This window comes from Echeneis naucrates, chromosome 6 (assembly GCF_900963305.1).
Source record: "Echeneis naucrates chromosome 6, fEcheNa1.1, whole genome shotgun sequence".
In the NCBI taxonomy this organism is placed as follows: Eukaryota; Metazoa; Chordata; class Actinopteri; order Carangiformes; family Echeneidae; genus Echeneis; species Echeneis naucrates.
In genome coordinates, this window is record NC_042516.1 from 5,162,171 (window position 1) to 5,180,325 (window position 18,155).

The window sequence follows — 18,155 nt, forward strand, 5'->3', positions numbered from 1 at the left end:
TTTGGGTAAGTTTACAGCTGTCACGGAGAAACGCAGCCGCGTGTCTGAAACGTGGTCCGGTCGCTAATACACAAACAAAACGAGGAGCTTTGGACGAGTTCTTGCCTACTGTTTATGACATTTTAATCTCGCAGTATCCCCAACGAGTTGTCTTGTGAGTGTGAAGGAGTGACATTTTATCTCTAGCTCGCGCTGTAAACTCAGCTAGCTGACAGGAGCTACTTCAGGTATTTCCAAGTTAACATGAGCTCCGCTCCCAACCACGACTCCGTTAAGGTAACAGAGACGGGACTGCCCAGCAAACCCTTCTCTGCCATCTCCTTGGTCGATCGGGTCCAGCAGGTCATAAGCCATGTGAGGATAGAAAACCTGATTGCAGGACTCAGTGGAGGAGCGGTGTCCACGTTGGTGCTTCATCCGCTGGACCTGGTTAAAATCAGGTTTGCAGGTAAACATTTCAATGTATTGGTTAGTACCTGCTGGCATAATGTCGTCTAACTCATCTATAATCCCAGTAGTTGCCCTCGAGTGAGAAGTTGTACTTATCCTCATGCAAATAAAAATATGAAGAACTATGGTGACTTACAAGGACACTCGTGCTGCTCCTTTTAAGAACCCCTTGTTCTTGTAAATGTCTTTTTATTGCAGTGAGTGATGGCTTGGAGTTAAGACCAAAGTACCATGGCATACTGCACTGTATGAAAAGTATCTGGCAGCAGGAAGGACTCAGAGGACTATATCAAGGAGTGACGCCCAATGTCTGGGGTGCTGGAGCATCTTGGGGTCTCTACTTCTTTTTGTACGTATGCAAGAAGCTATAAACTTGTTGGATGATGTCTGCATCCGTTAGTTTCAGTGTTTTATCAATCTTCCATTGCAGTTACAATGCAATCAAAGGGTACACAAAGGAAGGTCGTCAGAATGAACTGAGCGCCACAGAACACCTGGTGTCTGCAGCTCAAGCAGGTTAGTACAACATTTACCCAAACAGTACTGACACACTCGCACCATCAGGTCATGGTCAACAACAGCACCTAGATAGTACTGCTCTTGCCAGGCCTTGGTCAGCAAGAGGCAGTGACAAATAAATACATCACTCCTCTGTTAATTTTTTTCCTCACAGAGTCACATGGATCCATTTCCTTGTGGCCAAATTAAGTTAGAAGTTGAAAATTGGTCTTCACAAAAGGTTTCAGAAAAAAGTAAAGATAGAGATAGCTCCTTTTAGCTGTGCACGAAGACAAGAAAATGCTGTTACACTGTTATATGTTGTTGTTGTTATAAGTGTGACAATTTGCACTGCAACACTACACTATTTAATGACTTTTGGGGAAAGCTATTTAAGTAAGAGACCAAGAGACAGATGCATTATAACAAATTTCCACTATCTCACCATACTGATACCATGGTACAACTAAAGTAAAACAGAGATGGGACCCTTTTTTTTTTTTTTTTTTTTTTTCAATTGAACTTATGTTTGATCTGTTTTGTCTTTTGATTTTGGAGTAACTAAACAACCTCATACTGTCTACAAGACTCATTACAGCCTCACATTTCATCGTCAATTTGAAGTATCTGTATCTATGGATGTATTTTGTGACAGTTGTCACTGCATGCACTTCAAAATGTCTTTTATATATAATAAGCTTTGCTCTTAAAATCTCCTACTTGTCTTCACCCAGGCGCCTTAACACTTACCCTAACCAACCCCATCTGGGTGACAAAAACCCGACTAGTGCTGCAGTACAATGCTGACCCAACCAGTAAGCAGTACAAAGGGATGGTGGACGCTCTGGTCAAGATTTACCGCCACGAGGGAGTGTCTGGACTGTACAAGGTTAGACAGCAGTGTATTTTTTGATTCTTTTGTAGAAGTACTTCTGATTTAGAAATACAGTAAGTGCTAATTTCAAGTATTGGAATTAATTTAAAATTAAGTTGTTCAATGCCAGAGGGCATTGCCACCCTCTGTTGGTGTTGGTTGACCTGATAAAGGTAGCGACTTACATGTTTTTCAAATGAATTTTAGCCCTGATACAAAATTAGTTGGTATCAACCTGACAAAGGTTTTTTGAAACAGAAATGGAGCTACTACTATAATGGAATTGTAGGAATTTTCTATTGATTTTTAATTCATAAAGTCTGTCTTTTTCACTGCATCAGGAAAGACCAACTAACAGAGTGTGCATATTTCAAGGGCTATGTTCCTGGTTTGGTTGGCACATCGCACGGAGCACTGCAATTCATGGCCTATGAGGAGCTGAAGAGAGACTACAACAAATACAAGAAATTGCCCTCTGATGCACAGCTGGTGAGTCATTCACACCATGAGCAGGGACTGGAAGCATGCTCAGACTGAAATAAAACTCATGCATAAAGCTTGTAACTTTTCAGTTTCACGAGACTGAGGCCAACTGGTATCAAGCACTTGAAAACTTGAGTCATCAGTTTTTCCCCTCCGCTTTGTTTCTTCCTCCCTCACTCTGTTTCTCGATTTGTCTGTGTGTGCAAACAGAATGCATTGGAATACATCACAATGGCAGCATTATCCAAAATACTGGCTGTGTCTACAACTTACCCATATCAGGTGGTGCGAGCTCGCCTGCAAGACCAGCACATTAGATACAATGGCGTTATCGACGTCATAAGACGGACATGGAGGTATGATATAATCTTTCACCAAAGGACTGAACATATTATCCCAGTATTAGTTTCTAAATTTAGCTGTCATGTCCCATTTGTTTCAGAGTTATATTTATGTCACTCTCTCTGCAGGAACGAAGGCGCCATTGGTTTCTACAAAGGCATCATCCCTAATTTGATACGAGTCACTCCTGCCTGCTGCATAACCTTTGTAGTGTATGAGAATGTGTCTCACTTCCTCCTAGGACAGAATAAATGAGGCTCAGAGGAAGGGCATGGGCTGACTTCACACACACACACACAAAGATAGAGAAGAGAGAAGAGCATCACACTGAAACTGAATGGGAAATGTGAGCAGCATTCATTTGCACAGAAAATGAATGGAAAAAGTTTGCCAAACTGAGTAACAAAAGCAAGATTAGAAATGTTTTCTTTTAAAACAAACTGTGGAGTGTCAGTGAAATGTGATTAGGAACTCCTTTGTCTCGATTTGTCCCCAACTCTGACCATGGATGCTGCATGTTCTCTTATATGGACATGCAAATCTGTTTTTGGACTTATAACAAGGAAGAGAGATAAGTGAATGAAATATTTCATTACAGTATTTATATTTATGTTTTGTGGAATTAGGAGACGCTGCCTGAAATATTAAAAGTTGATAACAGCAACAGCAGATATCAGTTTTGTAGTTGCATGAATGCGTAATATTATTTGTCTTCTTTTAAATTATTTCTTTTTTGGAATGGCAAACATGGAGATTTATTTAGCTGAAACACACCAACAGTACTTCAGAAATGCTTTGTTTGCTTGGAACATCTTAAACCGCATTCTTTTTTAACATTTTCTCATAAAATCCAATCTATGTTTTGCCTCTGTTTTGAATTGATTCAGATTTCTGTACAACTTTGTAAATATGTTTAGTGAAGTACATCATATTTCAGGGTTTCTAAAACAGTGCAGTGGTTGTAAGTAGAGACATGGAGTTAAATTCTTTAAAAAAAAAATTTATTAATAGTAACAGTGGACATAAACAGGTCACACTGGTACATTGTTAAATACTGTCTTGTGGCAATGTCTTATTTGATCACTGAATTCTATCAGCACTCACAAGCAGAAAAGATACAGTACAAAGTTTTAATTTTGGCAGACAGTAACACAGTATTTTTGTTTACAGGCATGTCATCTCATAAAGTATTTTAACAAAACAAACATTCAAGTTACCATCAATGATGCTGTGGTGTGTCAGCAAAAAAACATACCTGGTCATTTGGCATGGCCAGATAACATACTTTTACTCTGTACAAGGCTGTTTCCTTATTTAGGCAGTTCCTCAATGATAATCCTGGATACTGAATTCCAGCCTGTAGATGCGTCACCTCTGGGATAGTCAGCGCAGGTCCCCACCCATACCGCCACATCCACCAAGCCTGCTTTGACGCCCTCACACAGGCCTTCAACTGGAGAGAAAGAAGGACGAGAGACAGTGCAAATGAATTGCAGAGAACACCCAGACAGCCTGTAGAGATAGAAATTTCTAATTATTCTGTTGGCACACTGGTCAACTCTCCAAAGTCAAATTTGAAGAGTGTAACTAAGCATATTTGAAAAGTCTGAGTGTTGGTTTCCAAAATCCAGAGTAGCTAAATTAAAAGAACCATTTTTTAAAAACCTTTTGCTCTCTTGCCCAGACACAGATGAGAAGCTGGATACTACCTCAAAAAGTTGCCAGTAAATATCCAGCTATAAACAGCTGCCATGGAGCACAAAGTATGGAGATGGGAATTTATAGCTTGTCTCGAAACCAAAACATGTTGTTTTTATACTTTGGTACTTTTTGCATTTATCACAAATTTAAGACATACAAGATTTTGCAGGACAGGTTTTGTGTTTGCAAGGCCACACCGCTTTCCTTTCTTTCTGAATCTTAACACATTTATTTACTGAAGAGGTGAATGTGGCATTAATCTTTTCACCAAACACACCTAACCCTTTTCAACAATAAACATGAGTAAATAAGTAAAGTAGTGAAATGAAGACCTGAGGATGTTCTGTGGATGTTGATGGTGGAGTTGAGCTCTGGGCTTCCCTGGTCTAAGTAGATGATTGACTCTATGGGCAGGGGTCCTGTACACTCCGCTCCGTTGAAGGTGAAGTACCACCTCTGGCAGCATGCGTTCTTGCACTTGAGTCTGAGGGAGCCACTAAAGAGGACTCTGAGGGAACTGTCCGAACGCAGCTTGGTGAACGTACAGTCCTGCAACACACCATACAGCAGCTGTGCCACTCTTGCTTTGTGTAGGCTGTCCCACGATGTGAATCGGTAAAACGCTTGAATTCAACACCCACAATGTGTAATTCTCTGGTGCACAATACTTACAGCCACTTTCCCCAGGTCAATGCCATAATTCAGAGAGTTCCAGGCACACTGCTTGTAGTTTGGCCTCCAGGGCTCCTCGAAGATCTCACTGATGCATTCGCCTTTCTCCCCTTTGAGACCGTCACGGCCAGGAATGCCAGGTGTCCCTGGAATACCGTTGGCCCCAGGGTTACCATCCCTGCCAGGGGTGCCTGCTGGCCCCTGTAGGCAGCTGCCAAGCTGAAAACCAGGGTAGAGCAGACGTAGAGGTGAAGTTGATACAACAACATCAGCAAAGCCTATTGTTGTCGCACTTCCTGTTTCAGATTTTGGTTTTCTTCTTCCTCAGGGTTAAACCCCTGGTTGGGCTGCATGCTCTGCAGACTCCTAAATGCTGCCATCCATCCAACCATCACACACAAGCAGCCAGATTATACTCCATTTTCAAGCCATATAAACAAATACACTGCCATCAGGCTGAATTAAGTGTAAAAACAGATGTGATCCAACCAAGGCAAAGGAATAGACCCTGCGACCATGATGCCTAGTGTAGCAAGTGTGCGACGGACTGTGTGTTAATGAGGAAGTGAGGGCCTGGTGATGACCTAAATTAGTAGGTGTCTTGATGTGATTCACTGTCCCATCGAATCTCCTACTATGTTTAAGCAGACGCTGTATCTTACTCAAGCAGACTCAAAATACACACAGACGCACAGAGACAGAGGAGCTTGGCAAAGCCTACAACATTCAGGCAAACACACAATGAAGTTCCAAGAGGCATTGTGTAATGTGTTCTTCAGTGACACAATTTGACCAACAAACTGCAGCTTGTAGGTTAACTGTAAAAGTATTTTTAGTGGGAGTGGGTATTATTTTAATTTTGGTTAGGAGATTTGTGAGCTTCATAAACTCATTCATTGAGCCAAGACAGACATAAACTGACACGTGGGAGTGCATCCACACCCTTAAGCAAACGCTGATGCCAAATGCATTTGTGTCCGGGTTTTTGTTTGGTCATCGCTGACCTTTCTCCTCAGCATGCAGCTGTGGAGCAGTTATTGGAGGCATGTGACCAAGAGGTATTAAGGCAAAGAAAACAGTCCCAAGGCAAGAGAGAACAAAGAGTTTCTACTCGTGTTAAGACATCTTGTGCTGAGGCTTCAGTCTCTGGGCTAAGGCAGAAAACTAGTTCAAAGCATGTGAATCTGAAAATTCGGCTATACGTGGAGAGAATGACAGAATTTTAACATCTGCTGCAGTGGACCAGATGGCTGAGAGTCTGTTTTCGCCATTAAGTGGCTTTACTGGAGCAACCCGACGATGTGAGATCTGACATCATCTCCATAGAAAACTGGGAAGTCTGTGATTACCCCAGTAAGTTGTGGTATTGGTATGCAAGTGCTGTAATAATTTTGGAATTTATCCTTAAGAAAAAGAGACAAAATTTCCAAGCCTCTTGGCTAATAGCTGGGAAAATGTAAAAATGTTGCAAGTAATCCATGTGTCTGTCCAGCTGATAGGAAATGTCTGAGTTATATTAAGGGCTGGTTTTTTGGAAACCTTTTCAAAGGGGACCGATGAATGGAACCTCTGTCCATTTAGCCACACAGATGACTTTTATATTAACATCCAGTCTGCTGTTTGTGTCGTGGTGCTCCCTGCTTGCATGAATTACAGTCCAGCCCTGCTGAGTATTAGTAGCACACAGTCCTTTACTGTTTCTTAAGCAAAAAATCTGCATTCGCCCCAAGTGCTGAGGAATCAATAGCATTTCATGCATTAGTCAAAAACTAGGTGAGGACTGAAGCTTTCCTGAAGCATGCAGAGCGTAGATGTGCTGGGCTTCGAGAGTTTTTCATATTCAGAGGATCTCAAAAGGAATCAAAGTAGCATTTTCTGATTACCATGTTGCTCAAATAAGAAGATCTTCCTTCTCCAGAGTGTCTAGTACAGTTGGGCTTTTCTGCATCATTTCCAGTGCACTAGATACAGATGGTAACATAAAATGGTATTCATTCCATCCTTCCATGGTCGTCCCAAATGCAGAATAGGACCGAGGCACAATGAAGAGCAACTGCTTGAGCTCAGTGGAGAGTGTGTAGACTTTTAGGATACCATGTTTGGAAGGTGGAGGCCTCGACAGTCCCAACAAAATAAATAAAGTTTCACTTTCATTTGACCCCCAAGAGATTGATGAGGGAATGCATGTCTACTCTGTTCCTCCACTCTCCACCTACAGCTGAGAGGGGTTGTGTAGTTCTGCCCAAAAATAGTTAAAGATTTGGGTTGTTGAGGATGAGTCAATTAGGTGTGGTGGTGCTTTTTCTGAGAACATTATTTAATGATACAATTAAAATAAGATTAATACCAGTATCATTTCTAAACGCTAATATACAAAACACAAATGTCACCCCAGGTCAAACATAGAAAAACGTATTTTTTTTATTCAAATTTTTGTTTTTTTCTCAGGTTGGCTGACAAATAACAAAGCAATGCAGACTGACTCCTGGCCAGACCCCAACTTCCTGTTTGGGATTTTCTTTTTTTTTTCTTTCTTTTTTTTGTCCATTCAATCTAATGCAGAACAGCCGTAGAATAATAGCGATACAGCTGACCATACATTTCACATGTGGGCCCACAAGTGGTCACCACACTCACTGAAGCTGAATCAGCATTTTTTTTTCTTTTGTTTTTTGGGGGGATTCGGTCGTTTAAATATACATCTGGCAAACAACAGTGCATGGCAAGAGAAAAGATTCCCCCCGTGAATAACATATAAAATAGACAATGACCTGATAGAGATAAACCTAAAAGTGGAGCAAAAGGACAAGTACTTTAAATGCTTCTCTTTTTTAAAAAATGAGGTTTTCTTTATGAGAAGCAGCAGGGCATAAATCTGCCACATGTGCGGGTGTATCTTATCTGCCCTCTCTTACCTTGTCGGCGTCAGGGTCCTTTCGGTATCCCCTATTTCTCACCTTTTCCACCCCGTACAGGGGCAAAGCCAGGCACACGAGAAGCAGCAGGCGGGCAACAAGGGCGAACATCCTTCAGCACACAGACTGAGACCGACTGAGCTCTGAGCGCCGAGGCGACAGTTGGACTCCAGCTCCAGACAGTTGGGAGTCCGGAGGAGGGCTCAGAAAAAAAAAAAAAGAAAAGAAAAACAAACCCAAAAAAACCAAAACCTCTCCCCATCCCCGAGAGATTCATTCTGCAGAGGAAAACCTCTATATGTGTTCAAACTTGAAAGAGATGTTAGGACATGTTTTCCATATTAACAATATATATTTAATTAATGTTGGCAAATTATTTTGTACGGGCTCACCATGTATTAAATATGAAATTATTCTGATATATTGACTTCATGTGTCATTCATAGATATGTGATATTTGCATATGGATTTCTCTTTTGCATTCCATTATAGCTGAATGAAATCTACATTTATCATGATTTGGCTTGACAAGGCCAACTACGCAAATCCAGTCTTTTATTATTCAATATTTTATCAAAAGGAAATTGTTGAGATACAAAATTATGAAACACAATATGAAAACATGGGCTACATAAAAAAAAAAAAAAGAACAGCTCAAAGATCAGTACAGAGCTTTTCAATTGCTCCAGTAAGTCTTGGTACAGCAATAGCAAAGACCCCCGTCCACAGGCTGGTATAAGAATATACAGTAGAAAGAGACTGACAATGATTCCCTTTTGATTACTACTATCAACATTGTCATGTTACTCCCAAACATTAAAGGTAAAAAAAATAAAATGGAAGAATCACTTACTTAATAAAACAGTTTAGCATGACAGATGTTTATATAAACCACAGAGGCCCTTTTATTTTAATTTTTTAAGGACTGAAATATGGCACTTAGCCCATATGCTATAAATAAGACCTGAAAAATCCTACTTCTTAAAAATATCTTTATGACTATTCATTTTTAATTAGTGATTTGTGCTTCCACTATCAAACAGTGCAAAACATTTTAAATTTGTTTTCTCTGCTTGCTTGATGGAAATCATAGGAATTTATGCCTGCAACTAGAGTATAGGTAGACATCACACATGTTAGACACCTGTAGGTTCTTTGAAGACAAGGAGCTTGTCAATGAAAACTCATAGAAAATTGTAAAGCTATACTTTCTCCTATTTCATAGAACATGTGCTTCCAAAGGAAAAAGCTCAGCAAAAATCAGTGTTTAAACAGCAGAAACAAGTAAAAAAAATACACATCAAATAAAAGCACATCATTTTAAGAGAACTTAAAAATCCACTATGTCAAGTTTAAGAGTATGTTTTTTTTCCAAAGGAGAAATAATGCAGCACAGTGTGTTTGTATTGCAAGGTGAAGGCTGAAGACAAACTACCTTCCATGAAGGATAAGACATTCAAAAACACTTGGGCACAGGAAAACCCCTTACATTGGATGTAACAAAACTCTTAGTTCGTGACTTATCCAGTGAAAGACTTGTAAAAAATATAGTATTTACATTGATATTGCTTTTGTTTACTATTGTGCATTCTTAACCTTTAAACTATCGTTCCACAGTAGAGCTGACACACACTTTTAAATTAAACTGGCAGTTGTACAGTTAGGATACAGCTGCACTGCTCTGCAACATTCAGGTCTAAGAATAAAAGCTCAGTAAAACTGAAAGACAAAGCTGTCACCCAAACTTAATCATTTAACACCTTGAGACTTTTCGCTAAAACTCATGTTCTGGTCCAAAATGCAAGGCAAGTTACAGTTGGTTGGAAATGAACAGTCACTTACTATATTCTAACCAATACAATCACAATCTGATGTATAAATGTTCTATGATGAATGCCAATATACAAAAATGGTACATTAACCAGCATTGAGTGTGAAGGTTTTCTTAGTGGTATGTATGTATGGATGGATGGATGAAGACATTATTTCAGGGTCAGGTATCTCAGCAGCTGCTGTGCTTTGTGTCCTTGCTCTCCTCAGTCACCTGGTGCACCAACTGGTGAGTGGAGTCTTGGATGCTGCTGCTGTGTGATCTGTTTGCAGCTGGATGTTGCTGTCCACTGGAAACCTGCCTGGCCTCTGACAGCTCACTCCTAGGGGTCATCCTAAACCAGCCAGGACACATTTAAGGTTAATTGTGATTATTGCCTTCATAGAAGTAATTATAGAGGGAAAGAGAAATACTAGTCATATTAAAGATGCTGCACATTACTGCGTGAGGCAAAAGTGTTCGATCTGCAAGTGGAGAAAAGAAAAAAAAAAAAAACTTTCTAAAGACTATGAGATCAGTATCACTCACCTCCCATCTGGGACTCTGTGCATGCTCTCTGAACGGCTGCTGACCTTACTAGAGCCTCCACCTTTGCTGCGTCTCTCTGCTCCCTCCCGCTCCCTCTCTCTGTCCCTCTCTCCCCGTCTGGAGCTTCGGCTGGAGGTGCCCCGGTCCAGGTGCTCCCTAACAGAGGTCTCAGACAGGGAACCTTGCACATGGGGCTCATGGTTTCCCATTGCAGTGGTTCCTTGACTGGTGGTGTTGACTGCTGTGGAGGCGTTGGTGGGAGCAGCGCCTGTGCTTGTGCCCATGGACTTGGAAATGACTTTAAGCTTGTGGGAGCTGGGCTTGTAGTGTTTCTTCTTGTGCTGGACCCGGCTGTTGTGTTTTAAGAAGAACTCACAGGACTCCTGTAGCACCCTGCGGCTCTCGCTGATGGGACTGACAGTGGCAGAACATGTTTGTAAAACTCCATATTTATTACTTTTTGGAAAAGTGAATTTGAACTGTAGCTGAACAAGAGAAGGGATCTTACTCTCTCTTACGAGTCCTGTTGCAGAAGAAAGCCCACTCAGAGCATGTCTTCTTGCTACTGACCCAAAACACTGCAGATATTCCAACCACCAGTGTCATCAAGTACTTCACCAAAAACAGAGCGAGGTCAGGACGGTCGTGTTCCATTGTCTAAAACAAAGAGACAAACTCAAATGGATATGGAAACCTTTTTCTTTTCTTTTTTAAATAAGAGATTAATAGTGTATTTTGAATTAAGGTTGTACTCTCTGACATGTTCTTTTTTAGTAAAATTAGATTTTTTTTTCTTAATGTACACGCTGTTTCATACATGAAGATGTACAGTAAGACGAATTGCCTTAGTCTGTAGATGTTCCACTGCCCTGACTGCCATGGCCTTGGTCTGTTTTCACTCTGTTAAGAGTAATCCTACTCACAGTGACATTGTCAGGTGTTTTTTTTAATAATTTGATTCAAATTTAACTTTTTGTTTCCAAATGAAACATTAATGAGTACACTAAATACAGGCTCAAGCAGCCCAATCAAAGATTGGCCGGACTGGAATGTGAGCGTATTTTTAAAGTAATTATGAGTGTGTGGGAAACTGCTCTTAGCTTCAAGCTGTTCAGTAACTTCTTTAAATAGGAGTACCTGTGTGTCCTCATATTATTAAGCACATTCCCCCCCCCCAGACGCAAATTGGAGAATTCCTCTTTGTATCTTACCTTATTTTAAAGTCAATCCCCTCTACAATTTAACATAGCAAGCAGGAAAGTCTCCTTATACCTGTGCTTTGGCCTTAACTATCTACCTTGTACGAGCAGGGGATGCTGTACTCCTGACAGCGGTCATTGATCCAGGTGTTCTCCCAAGTGCTGCGGTGACTCTGTTCATAGGTGTAGCAGGCTAACAGGGTGACCAGGGGGACAAGATACAGGCAGCTGAACACACCAATGCGGATCATAAACTTCTTCAGCTTTTCCTGGTTGCGCTCATCATGCTGAATGACCTGTCGAACGTGGTTGAGAGAAACGATGCCTGCCAAGATGAGGAAGAGGCCGACTATGACGCCCACACACAGTGGAGCCAAAACAAAGTAACGCAGGGCGTCCAGGTCATACAGTCCTACGAAGCAAACCCCACTGATGTTGTCCCCTTCAACCTTGTTCAGAGCAAGCAGCATGACAGTTAGTGATCCAGGGATCCCCCAAGCAGCTGAGTGGAACCACACCTGCAGACAGAAAACAAAGAACAAATGTGCACCCTCCTCTCAGTTAACCGTTGCCTCATTTTGCTCGTGTTAGTTTCTACACTGCCCTTCTCCATTCTCTTGCTATTAGCTATCAACACATGGGAATAAAGTCTTAAAAAAAAAAACAAAAAACAAAAAACAACTCACCGCTTTCTTCTCTATGGCCTCACAGCTCCATTTGGGTCCAGCTGCCAGGAACCAGGTGATGGTGAGTATTACCCACCAGACAATACCAGCGATAGAAAAGAAGTAGAGGAGCATAAAAAGCAAAGTACACCCTTTGCTCTGAGAGCCAAGCACTACCGTATCCACACCTGCAGGATGTGCTGCTTTGGTACAGGCTGCATTGTTCCCCAACAGGAACCCAATGAAGTAAATGAGTGAGACAAAGCTGTAGCACACAGCGTAGAAGATTATGGGGCGCTCAGGGTAACGGAAACGTTTGACGTCAATGAGGAAAGTAAGGAACGTGAAGAGCGTGGCACCCAAGCAGATGATAGAGCACACACCAATGAAGCTCTTGGCAAAATCAATGTCGTGGGGTTTGAAGTACATGTTGGAGCAAGGCGGAGCACAGTCCTGGGCGCCCAGGAATGACGATCCATGGCCTGGCTTGGTCTTTAACTGTAGAGGGCACCAGAAGCCCAAGTCCCTCTTAGCTGATGAGGTGGAGCTCATGGCTGTGGTTGCACGAAGCACCAAAGAATCAGTCAAACTACATGGGTCCAATCTAAGAGGAACAAAAGTAACAGGATAATTAACTGATCAGGAATAATTAGTAGTGTTCTTGTGGATTTTCTTTTATGAAGACTTACTTGTCACACTGAAGCTCGGTGGGCCAGGGTATGTCAAAGACACGAATACTCTCCTTGCAGTCTGACATTACAGCCTCACAGTCTTCTCTGCATGGACGCATCACCTTATTCTCCTCAGTGCATGCTGGGATAAAAGCTTGACAAAGGAAGTGGTGGACATCTGGAGAGCAGTGCAGGTTTGCCAGAGGCATGAATGGCTGGAGATTGAGAGAAAACTTATGTAGTGTTGATAAATTCTGAATGAGAGGCTGTTGTCAACACATGTAGTTTGATTTGATTAAAAATACAATAACTTGCCCAATGACTAGGAATATTTTTTCCCCAAAAAGAAGCAATTTCAACATGAAAATTCAAGGCATATGGAAGTGATGATGAATCGTGATAAGTCAACTTTGTTTTACTTAAAGGATTACAGATCAACCACATTGGAAATTTCAGCTCTACATAAAAGTATTAACTTTAGTTTGTTGAGCTGCATTGGTCTATAGCACCACACAAAGGGGCCCATTCACTGGTTGGGAACCATATTCTTCCGTTTCAACACATTGGCCAGGAGCTTGTATGAGGGGAAGGAGAAGGAGGTGCAGTATAGGTGGCAGGAAATGAGTGCACGGACATTTAGAAATACACAACAGGCCAGGAAGGCTGGAATGCAGAGCTGTTGACAGGTTGGACTGCAGAGGAGCCACAGTATTAATGTGTTTGCATGGAGTGTGGACTGTCTGGTGATACGCAGCTTGCACTGAAGACAACTTGATACCAGTTAAACATATCAGGTGTATGCTACTCTTTCTGTATCCTTTGACTGTAAATGTTAGATTTATTATTTATTTGCTCTAATTATGTAGACATTTTGGATTTGGACCTGTCCAGCCACCATCACACCTTTGTGTGCAAACAGACTCATGTCAAACTACACTGCAAAACTTACTCTCTCTCTCTCTCTCTCTCTCTTTCTCTCATCCACACAGTCCACCATTCAATGTTTCCTTTCTTTTTTCTCCAGAAACCCCATCTGGCAGTAGGCCCACATCTCTGGGCCTTGGACCTGCCCCCTCTGACAGTAAGTGTCCTTGTCTCTCTCCTGCGGAGGTCCTGGACTCCTTGTCAGTGAGCTCTGCATTTCTCAACAATCTGACCCTTATTTGCTTTACAGCAGACCAACTGTAAATACCTGCCCTCATTTCAGAAAGCTCAACCAGTCGTATAAGTTGAGTTGATCTTATAAGCAAAATCCTTAGCAGAGAATTTCATAGCAAAGTACTTCAAGCATTAATGATTGAAAAAATGGCTTGAAACCTTTCAAACTTTAGCCTAGGTTTTTAAGAGCCTCCAGTGTACCCTGTGTGTTGCACTACATCCATTCGTCTTTCTGCTCTCTTTGTATTCACACACACTTCAAACTTTTCTGTTTCTGAGCCTGGCAAACAGCATTGGAATCTGGGAACAAGGGCGGAAAAAGGTTAACCCTCCTCCGGAAAATCCCGCTGATAGGCTGGACTAAGCCCGGTAAAAAACACAAGTTTGCTTGATTACAGCATCTGGAATTTGTAATAAATCACTGCACACTTTCAGAAAGCTATGTATAGTATGTAATGTTGGACGTAGACCAGAGAGTGTACAGCTGTCACCTGTGAAAAAGGACTGTGGAGGTATGGGCCTGTACGGGGGGAAATGAGTGAGTGATTAACAGAGAGTACTCATTGTGGTATGCAGTTCTGTGTAGGGACTGGGTGTGTTCCCCCTCCTCCCTCCTCCAAAAATCAAAGGCCTCTCATAACAAAGTCGATGAAGTTGCCCGTGGCACAGTTGCTGTGAAATAAGAAGCCTATACCTTTGCCAGATGCTACACAAAAGACTCCTTTAACAGATCACTGTTCGTGTTCAATGCTCTAACACTGAATGTGTGTAACCCAAACCCTGGCCTTCAGAAATGCTAAGACACAGGATGCAACTACAGCAGAAACTGAGTTCATTGCTGAGAAGAGACACAAGACACTACTCGTTCCACAAACACCTTTGGAAAAAAAACAAAAAACATCTTTGTAGCCATCATGAAGCTAACTGTATTCAGAACTAGACCACACAGATATGAGACAGTCAAATCAACACTCCTAACATTAATTCACTTTACTTGATGTAACTTCAGTTTCATTATACAAGGTTTTTACAAAATCATGATGAGCATTTTAAATTCACCTCATAGATATAAAGTACTATGACACTGCAGCTACAGCACAAGAGGTTTTTGGACATATTTATAGAAACAGTGCTTATACCTCAAATCTCTGGGTGGGTGCTCACTTTAGCCCTGTCACTTCAGCCATAAATAAGACACTTATTGTTTCTTAGCCTAATAAGAAAAGTATCTAATGTCAAGATATTCATATATTATATATATTCATATAATATATATTATATAATATATATTCATATATTCATATAATATCAATATGGGAGTGTTTTTAGAGTCATTTATACATGATGCCTGATTATTCATAACAGATCCAATCGGGCATGATATGTGGACAAACTGTGCCAGGTAATTTATGTGTGCCTGTTGACAACCATTACAAAATTATATTAATGGCTCAATCAATATGCATTTCTGAAGGTTGGCAGACAGTGACATTTACAGGTTGGAGCCATGAGTAACACAAATGAAAGCAATAATAATGGCAATTATTTTGAGATGATATCCATTTTCTGTGAATGTGAGTCAAATTTATATTTTATTTGCAAGCAAAGGATACCTTTTTTCAATCACTGGCTGGCTACATTTCCTCTTAAAAATTAATAAAAGATTACTGATCAGGTCAGCAGTTGGTAAGTTCAATAATATAAAGTTTCCCCTTGAAGATATTTAGAATTGGAAAAACCCGTTTATTCCAAATTCCGCAGATGGATTTTGCCCGAATGGGTTTAATTTTCTCCTCTTGGAAACTATCTCCACTAGTATTTAAAATGAAGATCTGTGGGTGTGAACGATGTTGGTTTTTCACCAAATCTGTCCACATCCATAGCATGGGTTTGGATTGACCAGTTCCACCCATTGCCAATATAAATCTGTAATATATTGTGACTTTAGATGGGAACTGACAAAGATAAGTCATGGTCAAACAACATATTAAATATGCATTGAATGCATTGAAAATGAAATGCCACTGCATACTGATTAGTTTAATTTTCTCTGCATAGTTAACTTTTGTGGCAGTTAACCAGATTAATCAGGAGCAATCAATGCATCCTATATTGGTACATCAACAAACTGATATGTGTAGCGTTAGCAGTACTCACCTCCATAAAACTGGCTGCAATATCCTGATCATAGTGCTCCATCATGTTAGGAAAGAAGGTCATGTTGTAGGGCATCCCTAAGCATCGATGCACTGTAATCGGCTCACAGGTAAACAGACTGTGGGCCCTGCAGCATCCCATCCATATCAGTGCCAGACAGATGCACAGTGGTCCTGGCATCAGCATTGTGACGGCTGTCTGGAGTGAGTTTGTGACTGTGGGTTTTATTTGTGTAAACAAGCACAGATTTCTTTTTGGCTGACTGTGAGGATATCTTGGCCCAAATGTTGAATTCCCCCGTCTTATGCTGTTATCAGCATTTCACTCCTCCTGGGGGCATCTTAGTGGAGCCCCTGGGTGTCTCAGCTGGTTAAACCTTCCCATCAGCCACCTGTTGTGGTCAGCCTGTGCTGCTGGGTCACCAATGGTAAGCCCACATCCCTGGAATGAAAGTATTTATACTGAATTTAATTGATATTTTGATCTTAACAAGTACACAGAGGTTTCTTTTGAACCACAACCTTTGTTTCATGAAAATTTGTCCTCAGAAACCCCATCTGAAAAGATTTTTGCATGTAGTTATTACTTCACAATTGCAGAGCAGAGACAGAACGAAGCCCTATCATCAAAACGGTCTACCATGCAACCTCTAATTGCACTATCACCCAAAGAATGAAATTTAAGTACACCACTGTGAGTTCCCTGAGGTCCCTGGGCTCCAGTTTGGAAGCACTGTTGAAAGGCGCAGCAGGCAGGTGGAATTAAGGGACCAAAATCCAGTCAATCCCTGTGCAGACTTCAGAGGCATGAATTTACAGAGGGTGGAGAATGCTAAGGATCCTGGCTGATTCCGAAGAATGAGTCTCAGCTTGTTGATGCACATTAACCTTCACATTAAAGTGTCAAGTGTGAGCTTCAAGTACTTGCACGGCATATGCAACTAAGAGTCCCGAATGCCTCACAGTGCAATTCTTTCCGAGTGAAAACACAAGCGGGTTTAGCTTTTCGTGGAGGCCCATCTAAGATTGTTTTGATTACTGCTCCTTGTTATTGTCTGTAAACTGACACGTGTGCATGTGTATCACAACAATTTGTATTCGAAGTTGTTTACATGTACGTTTGGCTTTACAAGCTGTTTATGCAGTCGTTTGGATCAACTGGTGGTGAGAGTCATCTAATCTTTCTATATTTAGCAGTTCAACAATCACCACAACTGTGGGCTGGTTGCGCTGAAATAACAGGGTTAGCACATTGTGGTCGGTCAGAAGGATAAACTTTTCGGTTAGCATAGCAACAATAACTAAAAAGACAACAAAGTCAGCAAAATAAATGTTTGACCGCCAGCAATACCACGTTACGTTAACAAGCAGGCGTAAGGGTTAGTTTAACACTTAACCTCACACCTTAGTTTCTTTAAAACCCATGAGGCTGGGTATTTTTGTTGAAAACGTCTACCGAGGACAGGAAAGCCCAGCTGCCCGCAGAGTACAGTAAACATCCCTGGCTCGGTGGCTGCCACCGGACGGGGGCCCGAAACAACTTCGGTGATAAGAGTTAGAAAGCTATGAGGAGCAAAAAAAACCCAAAAAAAACTAACAAACAGAAACGTACCTACGCTCAACTGTCCCGGAGTTCATGAAAATGCTGGCTACATGGACGGTGGTCGGGGTAAATCTTTGGGAATGTGGAAGCCTGTTTCCTGCGATAAGCTCCTGCCTGGTGCCTCCGTCTTTTCTGATGGGGCTGCTCCATACACACGCTGCCTTCAAATGCAGTAGGAAATGTGTGTTTCTTCGGAGACTCATATAAACCGATGTGGAGGGACAATTGTCGAAATAGCTGCTACGCATTTAGTCTCAAACTGTCGTTTACTAACATGCATTATTTGAACTACAGAAAACAGTATCCCTAAAAAGGGTTGAGTGTCTTTGTTTAAGCTACAATTAAAACATTTCAAGAAACTTTGTTCGTCACGTCAGGTTTCGAAGTATTCCTCTGAAAGATCTTAATA

At 41.3% G+C, this 18,155-nt stretch overlaps 3 protein-coding genes across 6 annotated transcripts; 1 reads left to right on the forward strand and 2 right to left on the reverse strand.

The window, feature by feature from the left end:
* The first annotated feature begins 10 nt into the window (after positions 1 to 10).
* On the forward strand, positions 11 to 3,318 carry LOC115045039 (mitochondrial folate transporter/carrier). The gene is made up of 7 exons (XM_029504505.1): positions 11 to 448; positions 649 to 799; positions 881 to 966; positions 1,683 to 1,837; positions 2,198 to 2,311; positions 2,516 to 2,661; positions 2,776 to 3,318. The coding sequence occupies exons 1-7, from the start codon at positions 244 to 246 to the stop codon at positions 2,900 to 2,902; spliced, it is 984 nt and encodes a 327-aa protein (XP_029360365.1). The 5' UTR covers positions 11 to 243; the 3' UTR covers positions 2,903 to 3,318.
* Positions 3,319 to 3,763: 445 nt separating this feature from the next.
* Positions 3,764 to 8,109, reverse strand: LOC115045040 (collagen triple helix repeat-containing protein 1). 3 transcript variants are annotated; one of them, XM_029504506.1, is made up of 5 exons: positions 7,936 to 8,108; positions 6,904 to 6,981; positions 5,021 to 5,239; positions 4,681 to 4,897; positions 3,764 to 4,100 (listed from the first exon to the last, which is right to left on the reverse strand). In XM_029504506.1, exons 1-5 carry the CDS (start codon positions 8,044 to 8,046, stop codon positions 3,958 to 3,960), a joined length of 768 nt encoding a protein of 255 aa, XP_029360366.1. In that variant the 5' UTR covers positions 8,047 to 8,108; the 3' UTR covers positions 3,764 to 3,957. The 3 variants fall into 3 exon arrangements, with proteins under 3 accessions (XP_029360366.1, XP_029360368.1, XP_029360367.1); XM_029504508.1 differs by lacking the exon at positions 6,904 to 6,981 and having other exon boundaries at positions 7,978 to 8,109; XM_029504507.1 differs by lacking the exon at positions 6,904 to 6,981 and having other exon boundaries at positions 7,936 to 8,106.
* A 209-nt stretch (positions 8,110 to 8,318) lies between these two features.
* On the reverse strand, positions 8,319 to 17,892 carry fzd6 (frizzled class receptor 6). 2 transcript variants are annotated; one of them, XM_029504187.1, is made up of 8 exons: positions 17,760 to 17,892; positions 16,145 to 16,585; positions 12,848 to 13,044; positions 12,180 to 12,762; positions 11,592 to 12,011; positions 10,803 to 10,951; positions 10,295 to 10,708; positions 8,319 to 10,100 (listed from the first exon to the last, which is right to left on the reverse strand). In XM_029504187.1, exons 2-8 carry the CDS (start codon positions 16,328 to 16,330, stop codon positions 9,938 to 9,940), a joined length of 2,112 nt encoding a protein of 703 aa, XP_029360047.1. In that variant the 5' UTR covers positions 16,331 to 16,585; positions 17,760 to 17,892; the 3' UTR covers positions 8,319 to 9,937. The 2 variants fall into 2 exon arrangements, with proteins under 2 accessions (XP_029360047.1, XP_029360046.1); XM_029504186.1 differs by having other exon boundaries at positions 17,756 to 17,892.
* Positions 17,893 to 18,155: the final 263 nt, after the last annotated feature.

What these genes read in the sequence shown, in the direction of transcription:
- LOC115045039 (XM_029504505.1), top strand. Translation starts at nt 244, where the DNA reads ATGAGCTCCGCTCCCAACCACGACTCCGTTAAGGTAACAGAGACGGGA. An exon ending in TGGGGTCTCTACTTCTTTTT is followed by an intron (nt 800 to 880) that starts GTACGTATGCAA and finishes CTTCCATTGCAG; the next exon opens with TTACAATGCAATCAAAGGGT. An exon ending in TGCCCTCTGATGCACAGCTG is followed by an intron (nt 2,312 to 2,515) that starts GTGAGTCATTCA and finishes GTGTGCAAACAG; the next exon opens with AATGCATTGGAATACATCAC.
- LOC115045040 (XM_029504506.1), bottom strand. Translation starts at nt 8,046, where the DNA reads ATGTTCGCCCTTGTTGCCCGCCTGCTGCTTCTCGTGTGCCTGGCTTTG. An exon ending in CTTCTTATTTGAGCAACATG is followed by an intron (nt 5,240 to 6,903) that starts GTAATCAGAAAA and finishes CCTGGTTTTCAG; the next exon opens with CTTGGCAGCTGCCTACAGGG. An exon ending in CATCCACAGAACATCCTCAG is followed by an intron (nt 4,101 to 4,680) that starts GTCTTCATTTCA and finishes CTTTCTCTCCAG; the next exon opens with TTGAAGGCCTGTGTGAGGGC.
- fzd6 (XM_029504187.1), bottom strand. Translation starts at nt 16,330, where the DNA reads ATGCTGATGCCAGGACCACTGTGCATCTGTCTGGCACTGATATGGATG. An exon ending in AACAGGACTCGTAAGAGAGA is followed by an intron (nt 10,709 to 10,802) that starts GTAAGATCCCTT and finishes TGCCACTGTCAG; the next exon opens with TCCCATCAGCGAGAGCCGCA. An exon ending in CACAGAGTCCCAGATGGGAG is followed by an intron (nt 10,101 to 10,294) that starts GTGAGTGATACT and finishes TGGCTGGTTTAG; the next exon opens with GATGACCCCTAGGAGTGAGC.